This window comes from Capsicum annuum, chromosome 6 (genome assembly GCF_002878395.1).
Source record: "Capsicum annuum cultivar UCD-10X-F1 chromosome 6, UCD10Xv1.1, whole genome shotgun sequence".
Lineage (NCBI taxonomy): Eukaryota > Viridiplantae > Streptophyta > Magnoliopsida > Solanales > Solanaceae > Capsicum > Capsicum annuum.
This window is the reverse complement of record NC_061116.1, coordinates 200546799-200566699: the sequence shown is the minus strand read 5'-3', so window position 1 is coordinate 200566699 and position 19901 is coordinate 200546799. Positions and strand designations below refer to the sequence as shown.

The following is a 19901-nucleotide window of genomic DNA, read 5'->3' as shown; positions in this document are numbered from 1 at the left end:
TTAAAAAAAAAAAATTTCTTTTTTTTTAAAAAATCGACCACATGTGGTCGGTTTTTTCTGACCACAATCTGTGGTCGATTTTCGTGGTCGGTTTTTCAGTTTTTTTTAGTAGTGTGAACGTATGTATATGTCTACATATACATAGAATTTATGAATAAATATACATATATATTATAAGGAAGGTTAACTACTAATTTTTTGTTGGAATTAACGTATGCTAATGAACACATGGTAACATACGTGAATGAATGACAAATTAATATAGAATACACATTAGCAACCACAATTCAACCACAAATCATATATACATAACTAAATATTATAATATACATAACTTTTACAAGCAATTATTTTGTGAGCTCAATTGTATGTTAACTTTCGATAATGAACATGTATTTTCATAACAATATTTTGTAGTTGGACAAATGCATAACAGATATGTATATAAATACATATTAACTCTAGTTTCAATAGTAAATTATGTAGACGATACTATACTTTGGTTATACATTGAATACACTTATTAACGCAACAGTATGACCTAAATTCTTTCACATGTTTTGACTTCATGATGGCAATAGCGTGAGGACAAGGAATCTCCCACAGATGCACGATCCACTTTCGAGGTCGACGATGTATCTTCTTCCAGAATCATAAACTGAGTAGATATAGGTTGAAGAAGCCTTGACCTGAATAAAAAAAGATTCAGTTTTTTTTGTAACTAGATGCTTTCGACATCCATTTACAATCCTTATTATAACATCGGAGGACACAGCTGAAATAGACAATCATAATATGATTAGTAGTAATAACAATTTATGATTTTTTTTTCATTTTGGGTCTTACAAATCAGTTACACAGAGAAAAAAATTCATATACAACATAAGATATAAAATATACATTACAACTCAATAAAGTATATATATTTCAGCCTGTCAATCAATTTGTGAATGCAAACAACGCACTACCAAAATGTTATTCTACACATATACAAAACATAGTAAATGTATATGTGAATAATAGAAGACATTGCTATGTATATAACATAAACTTGTTTCCCTGCAATTTATAAATTTAGGACATCAATTAATCCAATTCGAAAAAAACAGACAATTTCATGTGCTCAACATGAAAACAATCTTTGCAAAATGAAATTTAACGTCATTCTAATATTCACGCAAATTTAAGTAAATAAATTTCATAACAGAACTGAAATACCTCTTTTTGCCTGAAAAATTATTTCTGTTAAAAACAATACCTCTTTTTGTCTGAAAAAATTGACGAAATCAACCTAAAAAAACGTCATTGATCCCATGACAATAATACTTAAAAGAATAGAAAAAAAATAATACCTCTTTTTGTTTCGATTCTCCATTGACTAGAGTACCTCAAAAGAATAACAATATTCATCATCTTGAATTTCAATTAATTTATTTTCTTCAAAACGATCGACAAATAGGTGTTTGATTTTCTTTTGTTTTGCGTTTTTTTCCTTTGATTTGTCTATAATGTATTTATATAATTCAAAATTTGAATTTCAATAGTTGTTACATAATTTAAGGGATGCAGTAATCCACTTAATTAATTAGCTGCAAAAATTACGTCCTTAAAGGACGGGAATCAGTTATTTTCATTTTTAACGGCAGTAACAAATTCACATATACACAGGCTGCTACGTATATGTCGAATATCTTATGTATATTAATATGGAAAGAGAGTAAAGTAATTAAAAAAATGGGAGAGAGTTTAATTACTTTTAAAAGGGTTGGTATTTATGTTATTTATACTTGTTTAAAAAGTAAGAAATTTTGAATAAAAAATCTCTTAGATTTGTGGTTTTGTGTAATTTATTCTTCTTTAAACCAAGAGTAAACCAAGCTATAATTGCTTCTTTTTGAAAAAAAAAAAAAAAGAATTAAAAATGGACCATTTTGAAAAGGTACAATGTCAAAGTATTCATCTCTTTTTTGCCAAAACTTGTCCATACGTTATAAACCCCAATTGAAAAATAGTGTGACCTGCAAAGTCGTTTATACTTTTTAGTTTTGTAAGGTTTGCAATAAAAATTGCTCATCATAACACTTTTGAAAACTTAAAAGTAATTCCAAAAGCAAAAGCTACTCTACTACAACCAAGGAAAGCTGAATTCTTGTTTTTCGTTTTCAAATTTTTCATTTTTTTTTAATTTTTTTTTTTGAAGAGAAGTAACCAATTATTATATCTCTTAAGTTGATTCTACAAAGAAAATCCCAAATCTAAGCAGAAGATTTGAATATTCAGGCACTCATCCTTGTTTAGCAAACCTTGATCCAATAAAACGAATCATAGTACTATCATCATTTATAATATTTCCTCCATCTCAATTTATGTGATGTAATTTAAATGAACATCAAATTTAAAAAATATGTGAAATACTTTACAATGTTCCAAAACTTCACTTAAAAGGGACACAGGGAGTATCATTTTAGTTAGTGGGTATTTGAAGAGTAACTTATTTTTTTGTGCTTTTAACTTTTAAGCATTTTTTTAAAAGGGACTTCACTTGTCCAACAAGACATTGCCGTATACAATCTTCTTGTGTGAATGTTGAGTCCTAATATTGTAACTTTATCCTAATCTTCTTACACAATCATTGTTGTACCACATAATGTACTAGGACACACCTAACAATATCCACTTCCCAAATAATCCTTAATACTTTTTTTTTGATTGTTTGTTGCTTTTTATCTATTTTGTTGGCTATCATTGATTACATTTTTATTATTTATTTTAAACTTTTAAAAATTCGATTCTTCTTAATGTTTTCTTATTCTAGTTCTTTTAAATGTATTTTTAGATTTTTTAAATCTTTTTAAAATTAAATTTAGTTGATTTATAATTCTTAAACTAATGAAAAAAGTATTAGTTGTCAATTAATGCTGATGACTTCCAACAAGAAAAAGTTTTACCATAAATATATTTAATAAATTTTCAACTATCAAATATTAAAAAAAAATAGTGAAAAGATGATTTTGTCTAAAACAAAGATTTTTAATGAAGTGCAAAATTTTCAAACAATATTTACAAGACACTTCACACTTTTAATACTTTTAATATTTAATATATTATAGATTATAGATAGATTTTAGATTATAGATATAGATTATAGACTTGTTGGGAAGGTAAAAATTTTATGAAAATATGTGTATATTGAATAATTGAATGTGACAATTACAAATAAATTTTATTAAATGTGATAACAGACACTTGGATTTGAGAAAATATTTGTATTTTATGAAGTACATTAATATTGAATTTCTACGATCTCAAGTTAATATATTAGTATAGTTGTGAAATCATACACTCTACTAAAATCTACATATATCTAAGAAATATATTCGCATAATAATTATAATAAACAACTCGATGCAACCTACAACGAAAAAGAAAATATAAGTATTCTTTTTAATATGTAATCTGTAACAAATTAATTTTTTTAACTTTAATAAGTGATTTTCGTATTACAAAATAAAGCTAGAGTGATCTTCTAAAATAAGAATATTGTTAGGTGAGCCACATCACATCAAACCAGCTTGAGAAAGCCAACTTGATTATCACAACAATAGATGTTGATGTTGGTAATACATAATTTTTAAGTTCAGTTCATTACTTACAAGGGTTTTTGCTATCAAATAAAAAAAATAGTTTTAGCTAGTTTGTTTGTTAACGTGCACAAACAAATGACATCAAAGTACTATATTTATCTATAGAAATCCTTTTTGAACTAGGGTAAAACTTAATTGGTTTAGAAGCGTAAAAATATAATGAAAATATTTCTTGTCATATATTTTAGAGCTTCCTAGTTTAAAAAAAAAATCTTACCATAAACTAAAGTCCTAATACCATATATTTAAGAATTCAATATTATAAAAATAATTATATGATAAATTTAAAAATAAAAGTAAAAAGACGATTTTGTCTATTGCAGAGTATGTTAATAAAGGGCAAAAAGTTCAAACAATATTTCTAAGGTCCTTCACACTTTTAATATATTATAATTATAATATAAATATAAATATAAATTATAAATTATAAATATAGATGTAGATTATTATAGATATAGATTATAGATTATAGTCAATAGATATGAATATAGATATAGGTTATAGATTATGTACGGATTCCTTCCTCTATTACTGACCAAACAGTTTTGGAGAGTGTAACCTTTAGGCTCTTTCGTATTCTTGATTTACTATTTTACTCAATATAGGAAGCTAATGTTATATTATCCACACTGCATCTTACAAATGATATTAATGAAGGAAATGGATCATTATCTCCTTACATATTTTTGAATTAACTTTTTAAATTGAATAAAGGCGATGGTTCATTTCTTAAGGTTAATTAGGTGACATTTGTCTCGATCTATGTAGTTTTGATTTCAAAATCGGTTGAAGTCTTAAATTGTGTTTTACTTTACTAAGCATCACAATTTCTCTCAAAGTTTATACAACCATCATGTGCATCAATAATTTATATATAGGATATGTGTGTGGATGTTTCTGCCAAAAGAGGTCCAGGTAGATGGCCAACCTAAAAAAGCAAAGGAGTGGCTTTACAACCCACTACAATAAACAATTGTAAACAAATACTAGTCTAAATAAAGTAACTACAGAAAGACGCAGATTAAACATTACATATTTCCACTTATGAACATAAGACAGTTTTTCTTTAGGAAAACTGGTGGAGTCCCATTGTTCCGTTTTATGTTCCACTAGTAACTTCATTATTAGGTTTTAAATCAGTCCAAAATATTCTTAACTATTGTTTCCTTTTGGATTAAATCTATACAATTAATTTCCTCAAAAGATTTCACACCAAGAAGAAGAGAGCTTACACTTTATATGTAGTTTTCAATCTTTTCAGCTGTTGATGTGAAGTTTTGTTTGCACATTAACAATTAATTGGGCCATTATTAATTTATTTTTGGCATGGTACAATAATATCCTGGCTACAATTAGAGTTTGGAGTGTCTTGAGCAAATTAACAAATAATATTTGTAGATGCGTGTGATACTGTACGTACATGAAAATTAACTTTAGTTAGCAATTTTTCTTTTTCCAAATCCTGGTTCATAATAGTAATAACAATAGTAAAGGGGCTGAATCAATCATCTTGGACTGTGCAAAATGCATATGAAGATATATCAGTCAGCTAATTAAGAAATATCCTGGGTACAATTCATTTTTCTTTTATTAGAAGAAACAAAAATAGGTGCGGACGTCAGTCACCTTTAGCGAGTTTCTCGAAGACGTTAGGACATGAGATTTTTTGGGATGAACAGTTTATATGACTTGAATACATGAAATTCGTGACTTTATTATTTTGTTATTGTGTTAATAAGAAGTTTATAATAGTTTTGATGAAGAAAAGACTCCAGCAGGTTAGTATGTAGGGAATAATTGACAAAGAAGAACTTTTGCAAAATTATTTTGTCAAATATCTACTTAATTTTTTTTTTGATTTATTTTTTAGGTTTAGGGTGTAAAAAGTTAAAAAAGTGGGGCCCACACGTGGGTCAAGGGACCAATTCATCATTTATACAATTTTACAAATTTAATATAATACACCTAACCCCCTCCATTTATTCCAATATTAAAAAAAAAAAACCCTCTCTCTCTCCTCTTCAATTTTCAACTTCCTCTTTCAAACAACTTCTCCCAAAAACGCCATTTTCGCATGTTCTTCGCCTGCAACTGCTAAGGGGACGTTGTTGCTTCGCAAGGTTAGTTAAAATCGAGTTTCGATTATTTCTAGATCCATTTAAATGATTTTTCTTTTTGCTAATCGATTGGTAGTGATGTAGGATTTTTATTTTTTTTGAATTTGGTGTTTTGATTTAATCGTATTTTTTTTTAGTAACGAAGTGTTGAATGGTGGTATAATTGTTGTTTGAAGAGTTATCTTGACATTTTGATTTGAATAGCGTCCTGTTTCTGTCCGTAGACCCGCGGTCTATTCGTAGACCCGTGGTCTATGAAATAAGAATGCCCTAGATATATTTCAATTTTCAGACGTATGAAATTCTTTTAAAACATGATTGCTGAAATAGTGAAAATTGAAATATTAATAGCTAATTAGTTTGATTAGGTGCACTAGTTGATTTTTAGCAATTGTTGTATTTTGATATTTTGCATGTTCGATTTTGGTTCAATTATTGTATGATTGTTTAGTGAACTGTTTAATGGTGGGGTGTTTGTTATTTTTTTTGCGGGGGTGGGGTTTCATTTGATCATTGAGTTATTTCTGTTGATAGACTTGTGGTCTATGAACTGAAAATGGAAGATTTGTTCTTTAGATGTAGTCTGTGTTGAAAATGGATAGAAAAAATGTTATTCCTAAACAGAAAGACGATACCCCTGGTAGTAGTAGAAAAAGAAGAGTTGCGGCAGTTGAAAAAATATCAAAAAGAAAGAAAATTAAAGAGTCGGTGTCCGAATCAGATTCGAAGTTAAAGGAGATAAGCGACTACGTCGATTCTAGTGAAGATGTTGCCAAGCGGAGTGTCAGTGATGACAGTGAAGAGTGCGAGGGAAGTGGGAGTAATAGTGATGATGAGGATAATGATTCGTTGTCTGTGCAATATCTTTCAAGGTGCATTTCCGTGGAGCGGTATGACCTTCGAACGATAATTGACGAGGTCGGATCTTTCCCGGCAAAGATATTGGTCAGATCAAGAATGGCTGCTTATCGAGAATTTAAGCAAATTCTTGTCGACCAAGAGTTGAAGAAAAGATTCAAGCGGCCCTGTTTTGGACCCCTGAGAAACCTGCCGGAACATCTCAAGTTCAATGGGCAGTTGGTCCATTATTTGCTGTTGCGACGCGTTAATAACGATAAGATGCGTCATGAGATGTGGTTCTGCGTTAACAACAAGCCTGCATGTTTTGGCTTGAAAGAGTTTTGTTTGATCACGGGGCTGAACTGCTCATCATACCCTAGTGAATAAAAAATGAAGAAGGTGTTAGTAAAGGGGGACAATTTTTGTTTTAAGGTGACAAAAAATAAAAACATCACGGCGGCCAACTTGTTACACCTGATCAGAGGGAATAAGCTGAACGAGGACCAGAAGTTCAAGTGTTGTCTACTGTGGTTCTTGCACACCACATGGATTGCGAAAAATTCGACGAAGGTTGTCGACACAAAACTGATTCGAACGGTCGACTCTTTGAGTTTCTTCGAGAAGTATCCTTGGGGAAAAGAGACATTTCAACTGACCATGGACTATCTGAAGAAGAAAAGTGACCTGAAGAAGCAGAAAGAAGTATTTGATGAGAAACAGGAGGCATCCTATGCTCTATTCGAATTTCCCTGGGCATTCATGGTATCTACCATAAACCCTTTAGTGAGTTTATCGTAGATTATCATTTTATTTATACTATGTCATAGACTCATAGTTATTTTTTTCACTGTTGTACTGTTTACAGATTTGGATCTATGAGGCATTTCCTCATCTTGGACAATTAGCTGGAAAATCAATGGATGAGCCCTTACCCATCCCCCGCATCCTCAAATGGCACACTTCAAAAAGCGACAAGATAATCGAAGGCGACCCATTCAAGTATAAAGAAAACCGAGGTATGAACTTATTTTCTATAATGCAATAATAGTACCATTTTATCGAATGTTATGTAATTATTAATTGATATTTGGTAAAACGTGCATCCGTACATCATCCCTATTGTTCGTGAGACGAAGATGGATTACATGATTACGTTTGATCCATATACGGACGAGGTGAAGAATAACGTCCTTGATGACTTGAAAAAAGAGTTAGAAGGGGTGACTGTCCTCATTTCAAATGAGGACAGTGATGATGACGAAAATTTGGGTGGTAACCCCGTTGGAGTATGCGTTGGTGATAATGATTCTCCGAGCACCTCCAAAGATGCAGTGGGAAACTTATCCCCCGAGGATCTTCATAAACGTGTGGCTGCGCTCGAGGAAGCGGTGTTAAATATTGCTGCCTATATCAAAGAGAAAAGAATGAAGAAAAAGGAAAATGATGAGCGAAAACATGAGCGAGGTAAATTCATTCATTAATCAATGTTGTTAATGAATATTCAGTTTTAAATATCAGTAACACTTTGCAATATTATGAAATAGTGCATGTGCATGAATCGGAGAAGAATAAAGAAGGAGAAAAAAGAGCAAAATGGATGAGTTGGCCGTTGTTGTGGCAGAAGAGGTAAAAAAGAAGAAAAGAAGGATGGTGAAGAAGATAAGAGCCAAGAAGAAGGTGGAAAAGTAGCAGCAGCAGCAGCAGAAGAAGAAGAAGCGGCGGCAGATGAACAAGGAGACGCGGAAAAAAGAAAAACTATTGAAGAAGAAGCTGACAAAGAAGAAGTTGAGCGAGAAGCAGCAGGTGAACGAAAAGAAGAATCTGAGGAAAAAACAACTGCTAAAGCTAAGGAAGAAACAACTGCTGCAGGTAAAGTAAGAAAAGAAGGTGTGAAAGAAAAGGAAACTGAAGAAGCAGCAGCTGATGCACATGCTGAAAAAGAAGGAGAAGAAGGTGAGAATGAAGAAGCATCTGCAATTGTTGAGAAAAAAAAGTTGAAGCTGTCCAAACAGATGTGGTCATGGACATTGTTGATGAAATCAACAATAACACTTGTGTTGATGAGGAACTTAGGGAAAGGGATATTTAAATAGTAAGATGTTTAATTTGTTGTTAAATGATGAGTTGTTAGGATATGATAATTTTTTTTTCACAAATATGAAGTTTGAAGGATCTGGTGTTCTTTTATTTTATGAAACTTGTTATGATTCTGAGCTGAATCTGTTTCTATCAAACTGATTTGTGGCATGGAATTTGAATATGCAGGGTGTGGTCGTTGGTACATTGTATGCTTGATATCATAGAATGCATACTTAATATTCCATATACCGTATGCATAGTCTATCATTACCCTGTTGGTTGAATTTAAGTTGACGTGTTGTTTAATTGACTATGGTTCTATCAAAAATAGTATTTAACATTATACAAAAGTAGAACTATTATTATTTATTCAGTATCACTACATCCATATTACACTTTTCCAAAGAACGAATACTAGCATTATAGCACATAACATCATTTTTAGGACATTCTCTCTTTCTTCGGCCAAAATCAATTTTTGTTTTAGTTGATCCCTCTCTATTTGGGTGCCATGTAGCAATAGTTTAAAGTGATCCCTCTGTTCTTTGGCTTCTTTGAACAAAGTCATGAGAAAATCTTTATTTTCTTCGCATTGTTGGAGCCTTTGTAGTAGATTAAATTTTGTCAAGCCTTGAAAATTTGATGTCTTGAGTCCCGAAATAAACGTTGATGGACTGGATGGAGGTGATAGCTCATCAAGCCATTTGAAAAACGAGCATGCGCCATTATCCTAGGAAAAATAATAATTACATAACCATTAGCTTAAGTTTTAAAAAAAAAACACGCACACCTCACCTTTGCAATTGCACAATTATAAAATTTGCGATCTGAATTTGAATCCGTACGTGACGTCCTCAAGACAGTCGCATTCCCACAATGATAAATTAGAGTATTTTTAGAATTGGATGATTGAAATGCTTGGGACATTGTAGAATTGTTAAAAATAAAATAAAGTTGATGAAATAAAATAAGGAGGGATGTACACCTTATATATGAAGTAAAAACAAAGTGTTCACACTGATGGCTTACAAAAGTAGCCGTTTTTACCGTTGGAAAAGTAATTTTTCTCTTTTGAACTGGTGGTAACACTAAATAGACTGTCGTAGATCATGACCCATCAGCCATTGATTTGTATGATTTACTATAGACTTACACCTTTATTAGTGCATCGACTGATATACTGATTATGCGTAGACTACCGTGATCTATGTATACATCTATAGACCATCACGTGGAGGTAGTTAAAAAATGAATAATTAAATTAAAAAATAAATAAATAGATAATAGTAACATGTTTTGGAGCTGATGGAAGAAAATAATTAAATATAATATGATTTAAATGGATAATCACATGTTTTGAGGCCGGTGGAAGAAAATAATTACATTAAAAATGATTTAAATAGATGATCTTGGACTAATGATGACACTTAATAGACCGTCGTAGATCATGAACTATGTCATCCATCGATCAGTATAGTCTATCGTAGACTTACACGTTTATTATCGCATCGACTGATATCATGATTAGGCGTAAACCACGATGATCTATGTACAAGGTTATAGACCATCACTTGGATGTAGTTAAAAATGATTAAATAAATTATAAATAAATGTGGTGTGAATTTTTACACATGGTAAGAAGTGTAAACAAGTCACATAATCATATTAAAGCTTAGACAAATTAGGGAGGGTGAATTAAGAAGTGTGTGGATGGGTAGTGATTGAATGCTCAATATCGTAAGAGTAATGTTTAAACAAAGCATAAGTATGTATATAGGATATGTATTGTATTTGATGCCTACACATTCCACATATTTCTTTCATTACTACCCCTAAATCAAAAGAGTGTGTGCAATTGATAGTGGTAAAACATTTATCATCCTTAATACATACTTGTACTTTGAGAAACATTACTCTTACGATATTGAGCATTCAACCACTACCCATCCACAAACTTCTTAATTCACCCTCCCTGATTTGTCTAAGCTCTAATATGATTATGTAAATTGTTTACACTCCTTAACATGTGTAGAAATTCACACCACATTTATTTACAATTTATTTAATCATTTTTTAACTACATCCAAGTGATGGTCTATAACTGTGTACATAGATCACCATGGTCTACGCATAATAATGATATCAGTTGATGCGATAATAAACGTGAAAGTCTACGATATACCAGACTGATCGATGGAGGACATAGTGCATGATATACGACGGTTTATTAAGTGTCACCACCAATCCAACATCATCTATTTAAATCTTTTTTAATTAAATTATTTTCTTCCACCAGCCACAAAACATGTGATTATCCATTTAAATCATATTATATTTAATTATTCTTCCACCAGCCCAAAATACATGTTGCTATTATTTTTTTTTAAAATTTAATAATTGTCTTTCATAATTCCCAAAACGTGTGATTATCTATTTAAATCATTTTTAATGTAATTATTTTCTTCCACCAGCCACATAACATGTGATAATCTGTTTAAATCTTTTAAAATTAAATTATTTTTTGAAAATCTGTTATTGTTTGTTTTAATTTACCCGATGATCCATTGATTCATGTAGTCTACGATCGACTAATATGTACAGTCGATAAAATACTTTGTATAAAATCTAAATATTAGATTTTACTCTTCAGGAAATTAGTCAAGCCACAATACTGTAACTTGAAGAGGCAAACATATTTGATTCGAGTTTTCAAACAAGGGATCAGAACAAATATGGCAAACACACATTGTTATAAGAAATTGAAACATAGTTATATTAAAATTATTCATTGCATTATATAATAAAATTTACATAAAAAAAGGGAAAATGGAAGAAGCTTTCTTCTAACAAGATCCTACAAAGAAAGCTTCTTCAGCAATGAAAAAATTAAAAAAACTTAAAAACATATACTAAAATAAAACATTTAAACTAAATTATGGGGATGGTGGGGGTGATGTAGTCAGGGCCTTCCATTCCGAGCCTTTTCAGAATTGCCCTCAAGAAATGAGCAATTCGACGAAGCTCCCGCTCCAGGTAGATGCGGTCTTGACCCATCCCATAGAAAAGCCAATCCAAATCATTCCTTAGGAGGAGGAGGTCGTAGAGCCTCGGAGGAACACGTCTGATGGGCCGCAGGGGTATCCTTCTTGGAGGTATTTTTTTTATTTGGGTGAAGAAGAAGAAGAAGAGACGATTTCTGATATTTTCGGTTTAGGAAAAACTAAAGAGTTGCGTAGAAAGAGGGCCTGTACTTATAGACCTGTAGATTCCGTCCGTTCATATATCCACCCAATAGTAGGTCGACATGTCTGACAAGAGAAAACGTTTCGTATGCGTATACCAACTGTTTTTCCTCGTGAAGAGAAGTTTTGTGTAGCTTTTTAATAAATGGAAACGGGAAACAAGGGAAATAATGATTCATTGCATCGATTGGAGAGATAAGCCGGAAAAATGACCAACATAACGTGTTAGATCAGCAATAATATAATCAATACATAATATTTTATAGATCATATATTATATATACCGTAGACTATAGATAGTCTATCGTAGACAAAGCTTTAGGTCGATAATAACTGAATGTTAAAATCTACAGAAATGCACATTCATCCCCCAAAACAGTAGCTTTACAACTGAAGCTAAAAAAAACCTATTTATGATTTGATGCACATTCTACACGTGGTTCTTTTGTGTCCGGATTTCTTGCATATGGAACACCTATTCCTCTTTTTGGACTTGAATGTCTCACCAACGCCCTTAGTGCGTTTGACTTTCTTCCTTTCGAGTTTGGGATCGTACAGGGGTGGAGAAATTTTGGTGTCTTCCAATTCCTGTGGCACAGTCCATTCAGCCTCCGGAGGGACCACGTTAATTGCTTTCGAGTATGCGAGGAGGTAACTTTCAGCTTTATAAATTGGCGAAGAGTACTCATAGATGGATTTACCATAATCTTTGCCATCACCGTACTTTGCTCGCAAAGTTACCATCGCGTGTTCGCACGGTATTTTCACCAAGTCAAATTTCCGACAAGAACAACTCTTCTCCAAGAGATTGACCTTGGCAGTAACGTCGTTGCCGAACACTGCATACTCGTCAAGAGCCCCGTTTAGAATACCCACATACAAGGAATTGCTAGCACTCTTATTATCCCTTAGGATCCTTTCCGTAAAAGGCACAAATATGTTCTCTTTACCACCGACAAATGCATGCCGCTCCCTAAACTTTTCACCAAATTTTTTAGCAATTGAATTGAATATGTACGATACGGGGTACTCCCGTTCATCCATTAAAATCGAGTTGAGCGACTCGGCGATGTTTGTGGTCATCACCTCGTACCTATTACCCGGAAAGTGTGCTCTACTCCATTTTTCAAAACCAAGCATATTTTTAAGGACATGAGCTACCTCGGGGCATTTAGTCTTCAATTCCACAAAATTATTGCTAAACTCATCAAAGGAACAAGTCTTTGCCGCGACGTAGAATAGATAAAGATGTTCTCCGCAGTATTAATTTACGCAAAGATTTTCAGCGAGGTGCCTCATGCAAAGTCCATGATATGCACGACTGTATACACAGAAGAAGGCATTAACGATACTAATGTGCTTGTCGGAGATGACGCATAGATCTGGTTCATCTTCTATGATAGACTTCAGCTTCTGGAAGAAGAAGGTCCAAGAAGCATTGTTCTCTTTATCAACGACATAAAAGGCAATCGGAAATATATGATTTTCGGTGTCCTGTGCAACGACGCTCAACAGAACGCCCCCCGTACTTGCCATACAAATGTGGGTCATCGACGGCATATCCTCATATGCAAGCTCCGAATGCTAAGAAGTAGTAAACGAATGATCCATCCATCCGATTTACCATGATAGAGTAAGAAGACCCGGAATTCAATAACTCCACCATGTGGGAAAAAGCCGGCAAGCAAGCATATCCGTTCTTCGGTGTGCCGTGAATGATGTTCTTCGTAATTACACTTCCTTTCCAACACATCCAATAGCTTGCGTTGCAACACAACTCTTTAAATACAATTATTTGAATTTCTCTTATGCTTGGACCCTTACCATCTTGAAAATGATTTACGCATATTGAAGCAATCAATTCGGATGAGACTTTTTTGTGCCTGCGGGTGGCATTTTCAACGCCGCACGTGAGCATCTCGACATACTTGTATATGCGAAATTTGTTCGAGGCGTACTTTTTTGCCCGCAACAGCCAGCCACAACCACAAGATAAGCATTGCGTCTTCATCAATTTTATGCATCTCTTCTTTATATAGTAATCAAAAGACTGTCTCGCCGCTGCTGCGTCTAGTTGCATTTTCAGCTCATTTTTATCGGTGAATGTTTGACCACAACAGAAATTGGTTCCGTCGGTGAAAGAGTGTCCTGCTTTTGATTCCGTTTCACGGTCTTCTTCATCATCTTGCGAGTCCAATGAAAAGTCTTCCATATGTATAGAATAATCTTCCATATTAATTGTATCATCGACATCGTTCTCGTAATCATTCAAATCGTCGTCGATCAAATCATCGTCGACTGTCAGGCGCTGCGGTGGGGGTACTGTTGAATTTAGCGGTCCTTCAAAGGATTTCTCAACCACATTTATTCTCAAAATTGGCCTAAATCCATCTGCATCAACATCCATTATGTACGTCAGCACACGTACATCGCTATTTATGATCATAGGATTCACCTTTTCCTTTGAATGCATTACATAACTAATCACCATGTCGCTCGGTGCGCAATCTAGATCCCCGCTCTGTATTACGCTTGCAACAAATTCGTCATACGAACTATTGCGGCGAACAGGAATGAGAATTGTCACCTTGGTAAATGATCTCCATTTCCAACATTTCGAAGTCTCCGCCCATTCTCTCATGAAATCACCAGAAACCAGAACAAATTTTGCAATATACATCCTAGAATTAAGCTTCGATCGATGGTAGATTATGCTTATGATCTATGTCGTGTTGTATGCACGGTCGATGACTGGCGAGGACGGGTCGATGACTGCGCAGATTTTCGTACAAATACTTGAAATTGCAAATATTGCTTGTAATCAATGATTGTTGGGTTTATGGAATAAAGAAATGAACTTGGAGTCGCCTGAGCTGCTGTAATGCACTTTCTAAAGTGGTTTTGAGTAATGTGAGTGATTTAAAGTTTTATAACAATGGTGGGAAGTGTGTTTGAGAAGATAGGAAACAAATGGGGTAACAGTGGATGCAATGGACAAGCTTATGATGTTTGTGGACTAATTTACAGCTGATCACCGAAAAATAACGTCGGAAAAGTGGCCGGAATCGGAGCTTTTTGGTGGAAAAAATAACCACTTTCTATTTTAGCTTTTGGAATTATTTTTTTTTAATATTTTTGGAAACCTAGATATTATTTTTATATATATAACGGTGGATGATGAAGTGGATTGAAGTGTATTATTAGAAACTTGTGGGTGAATTTATTAAGTTGGAAGTATTGAGTTAAAGTGAATTATTATAAAGGTTGGGGCTGAAATTGTTAAGTTGAAAAAGTTGGTGGTGAGGTGGAATTAAGTGGGTGGCAAAGAATTTAAAACCTGTGAGTGGGTATTTGACAAAATAATTTGGATAAAGAGTTTTTTTGGCACGAAGGCCTAATATGTACTCGGTTAACAGAAGGTAATACGCGGGAATCCGTTCCTATAAGTGGCAAATGCCTAGTATAAGATCTAAATTTCATATTAGTTAGGGGCTAGGCTTTTCGTACACTAGAGGATGTCATGTGTTGTATAGCTAGCCTCTTCTGGTTCTATTGTTGGAGCGATGTAATCACCCAATAAGTGTTTGTATCGAGGTCAGACCTAGCCCCCTTCGAAATCTTTTGCTAAGACAAAACAACCCCGAGGACTGGGAAATTTAAAAAAGAATCTATTCCTGTTATTAATTTTGCAGTCTCTTGAGCTGAAAGGAAAGAATGATTCTTATCTTGCTATTCTACTCCATGTTTAACTTGTATACTTCAATCTTCAATCTTATCTTTTCTGATTTTCTAGAATAGCAAAAGGTAACAAGTAGTAGGCAATCAAAATCAAATTAATAGAGGATTAACCAACTTGTTGATGCAAAATTTCAGGACTTAAGCCTTGAATGTCTTACAGGATGAAACGAATAATTAGCTTAGGGGTATCATCACATTTATAAACTGTTTAACATGATTTTCTTTTTCGATACTCTCTTCTATAACATTAAGCAAAAGCAGAAGGTTCTCGTCTCAAATCTCTGTAGAATCGAGAAATGAATTCATCAGCTTTCTCGTCTACGTGGCTCATCATGTCACCCTCATCTGCTCCATCTCTTAAAGGGAAAGGAGAGTCAGTGATCCTTAATTGCCTCACAGTAGGTGTCCTCCCGAATCCAGGCAAAGCAGGTGATGCCGTTTCACTCTGTATCATCTCCAATGCCTTAAAGACAGCAGCATTTATCATTGAAACATCTTCGTGCTTCTCAATGACATGGGCATGGTGACTATGCTTATTAATGCGTTTGTTGAGGTGGAATGGGAGATGAAAAGCTGGGCTGTTACTGCAGCTGAACTCGTAAAACTCCTTCGACGTTGATTGGTGTCCCTGATTGATATTATTATTGCCCTGGAACATGAGATTTTGAAAGGCGGCTTTGCCAGCAATCTTGCCACGTTTCATTAATAAGTTGAGATCGAACATTAGCTTTCTCTTTGACGATAATCCTTTTCTCAACATGAAGTACGCCACACGGACTATCTTCCAGAACTTTTTCGCTACAACTGGCAATTTTTTATCCATTTTTTTCTGTCTAAGCTAAGTACGTTCTGTATATTCTCGTGCAAGATTTTTATTTTTTGGAATGTGAGATTTTGTTGGTTCACATAAGAAGGAAAGAGATCGATGAAAGAGAGAGCTTTAGAGGAGATTGAGTTGGCAAAGAATTGTGGTTTTATGAGAAGCAATGAGTGGTATATATAGGGGGCTTTTCATACAGAGGAAGAGGATACAGTGAAGTAATCTATATGTTTAAGTTTCTTATAAAATGACACGCTTGGACACGGACCACGTATATTTCGAGTTGATTCAATATTCTATTTCTTTATTTATTAGAGAGCGAATCCAATATCAAGACGCTTGAGTGAAAAGGCTAGAGGTAGTGATTTTATAGTTCTAGCTTTAGAATTGTCCTTTTAAGTCATTTTCACCCATCAAAAGATATTTCCCAATTTTTCCTCTCCTTTCACGTGGATTACAAATTTGAGGCATGGTATTGGGGGTGTCAAACATGCGGCTTGAGTTGTATAGTTAGGCCGGTTAAAACAACTTCAATCACTAATAAGCGAGTGACTTGTTAAGTTGTTCAATATTATTTGTTTTGAGATGAATTAAATCAAGATGAACTATACACTGAATCATAATTCAATCTGCCCAACTCTTATTAAGTTCTAAATTAGTTTGTTTGTTTCTTATTATCTAAAAAACAAAAAAATCTTCTTAGTTCCTTTTAATTACTTGTCACATTTCGCTTTACGAGAGTTAATTTGACTAATTTTCAAAGATAAATTGAATTAGTTTTCTAGCAAGAATTGATAAGTAGGGAAGATGGTATGAGTCGATATACCAGATTAGTAGATGGTCAATTGATGGTTCTGCGTTTCTTTTTCCTGTTTCGTTGGTATGTAGTATAGACAATTGGTTGTAAAAGGATGGAGATGTTCGGGCTCTCAATAATACAGTTTGTTCAACGAAAAAAAATTTAAAATGTAAATGTTTGAAAATTATATGAAAAATATTACTCGTATATGTTAAAACCCTTCTCATATTAATTTGATGTAAATGTTGATCGAAGTTTATATAAATTGTGTTGAAATTAATAGAGAAACACACCACACCACAGATTTACATAAACCAACAACGGAATATGAGAGCAGAAAGGTGTGTATCTTTGTCCGCCATTGCTTACACGTAACTGAAGACGATAACGGAATATGAGAGCGGAAAGGTGTGTACCTTGTCCGCCATTGTAACTGAAGACAAACTAGGCTGAGTCTTCCTCTCCTGTGCTTATGAGAGCTGACAACTTATGGAATACGTCTTATGTTAAAGACAAGATAGGGGACCTAACCTTATATTTATAGGTTTAAAAGCCTTAACCTAGTGCACCCCCATTATGGGCTCACAGGTCTACTACAGACCTACACTATTGTTAGCTCACACCAATAACATGAAATGGATACAGGTCCATATGAAATCCGCATGAATACACGGCCTGTGTCTTGTACACCAACTAATAACATCAGCCCATTTTACTTTAATGTAATAAAAGTTAATGTTAAGTCCACATAAAATAAATAATTCTAACATTCTCCCACTTGGACAGCGTTAACTTTTAAAGAAAAGTTTTGGAAAACTTATTTTTATGAAAATGACTCTCGGACTGAATAGACAGTGGCCATAAATATTTAGTGGTGGAAAGCTATCTCCAACATAGTTCAGTCAAGCAAAACATCATTGTTGAACTGCAGTAGTACTTGCATCAACCAACGATGCACGACCACTCCACAATTACTAACACTGAAGTCTTGTAGACATAAACCAAATGATGTGGTAGTGTAGCAAGAAATAGTCAACATGGACTCCAAATCAAGGCTATTTCATGTTAATCCTTCAAACAATTTTTCATATCAACATGTACGCTTAAAATCAACATGCGTATTATAGAAAAATCGTCACCGCAATTTTTTGTTACAACATGTGCGAGCACTAAAACAACATGTGCTCCACCGAAAAATTTGATTTTCAAGGTTCAACATGTGCAACATATTACATGGTGCAGCAACCAGAAAATTCACAAGGTAGAATAATATACCATATATGTCTCCAAAAGAAAGATCCAATAAAATAACAATATGATCTTATCAATATTAGACATAACTAACACGTAAGGTAAAAAGTCTTAATATAATAAAACAATATTAAAGTGTGCACAATAATAATCAACAACATAAATGATAGCAAAATCTATCATAACATAAATGTCAATTCAAGAGATCATCATAAGCCCGAAACAATAAGGTGAATAGTCTAATGACAAATGAATAATAATATTAAATACTCCCACTAACCCAACAAATCAAATGGCTTAACAACACTCATATTCTGAACACGTTGCATAAAAACTATGAATCTTAACCCCTTGGTTAGTGGATCAACAAGCATTAAATCGGTAGGTATATGTTCAATCACAATATACTCTCCTTTAAACATATCTTTCACACCCAAATATTTATTTTCATATGCTTAGAAGCTGAAGAAGATTTATTATTTTTTGAGTAAAACACAGCTGCCTTGTTATCACAATAAATTTTCAAGGGCCTAGAGATGGAATCAACTACCACAAGCCCTGAAATAAAACTCTTAAGCCAAATATCATGTGTAGCTGCACCACATAACAAGCTACGAATTTTGCTTGCACAGTGGAAGATGATGGAAGAGTTTGCTTCACACTCTTCTAAGATATCGCACTTCCTGCAAACATAAAGATAAAGCCAAAAGTAGACCTCAAATCATCAGGACAACCAGCAAAGTGTGAGTCTGTGTAACCAATTACCTCAAGGTCGTCAACCCTTTTGTACACTAACATATAATCTCTTGTCTTCTTCAAGTACCTCATTACTTTCTTAGCAGCAACCCAATGACTTTTTCCTGGATTAGTTTGATAACGTCCAAGAGCATTGACAATGAAAGCAATACCAGGACGAGTGCAAACTGTGCATACACAAGACTTCCAACAATACTTGGATAAGGCACATCTTTCATAGAATTTTTCTCAAGATCATTTTTGGGACACAAGTCTAGACTGAACTTATCACCTTTCACCACAGGGACATCACCGGACTTACAATTTTTCATTTAAATTTTTTTAAAATACGATCAATATAGGCCTTTTATGAAAGCTCCAATAACTTACGAGATTTATCTCATCGAATCTCAATGCCCAGAACAAATGATGCCTCTCCTAAATCTTTCATATCAAATATTTTGTCCAATAAATGTTTAGTTTCATGCAACAGTCTCAGATTATTACTAGCAAGTAAAATATCATCAACATAAAGAGTGAGAAGGATGAACTTACTCACACTGATCTTGAGATATATGCAATGATCAATCTTGTTCTCCACAAACCCTATAAAAGTGATAATTTCCTCAAACTTCA

At 33.6% G+C, this 19901-nt stretch overlaps 1 protein-coding gene and 1 long non-coding RNA gene across 2 annotated transcripts; both read right to left on the bottom strand.

The window, feature by feature from the left end:
- Positions 1–286: 286 nt before the first annotated feature.
- LOC124899319 lies at positions 287–1491 on the bottom strand. The gene is made up of 2 exons (XR_007056675.1): positions 1353–1491; positions 287–689 (listed from the first exon to the last, which is right to left on the bottom strand). It is a non-coding gene; the product is annotated as an uncharacterized LOC124899319 (long non-coding RNA).
- Positions 1492–15750: 14259 nt separating this feature from the next.
- On the bottom strand, positions 15751–16699 carry LOC107874801. The gene has a single exon (XM_016721536.2). The coding sequence runs from the start codon at positions 16481–16483 to the stop codon at positions 15908–15910; it is 576 nt and encodes a 191-aa protein (XP_016577022.1). The 5' UTR covers positions 16484–16699; the 3' UTR covers positions 15751–15907.
- Between the last annotated feature and the right edge of the window lie 3202 nt (positions 16700–19901).

Excerpts from the sequence above, each read along its gene's own strand:
- LOC107874801 (XM_016721536.2), bottom strand. The coding sequence starts at position 16,483 with ATGGATAAAAAATTGCCAGTTGTAGCGAAAAAGTTCTGGAAGATAGTC.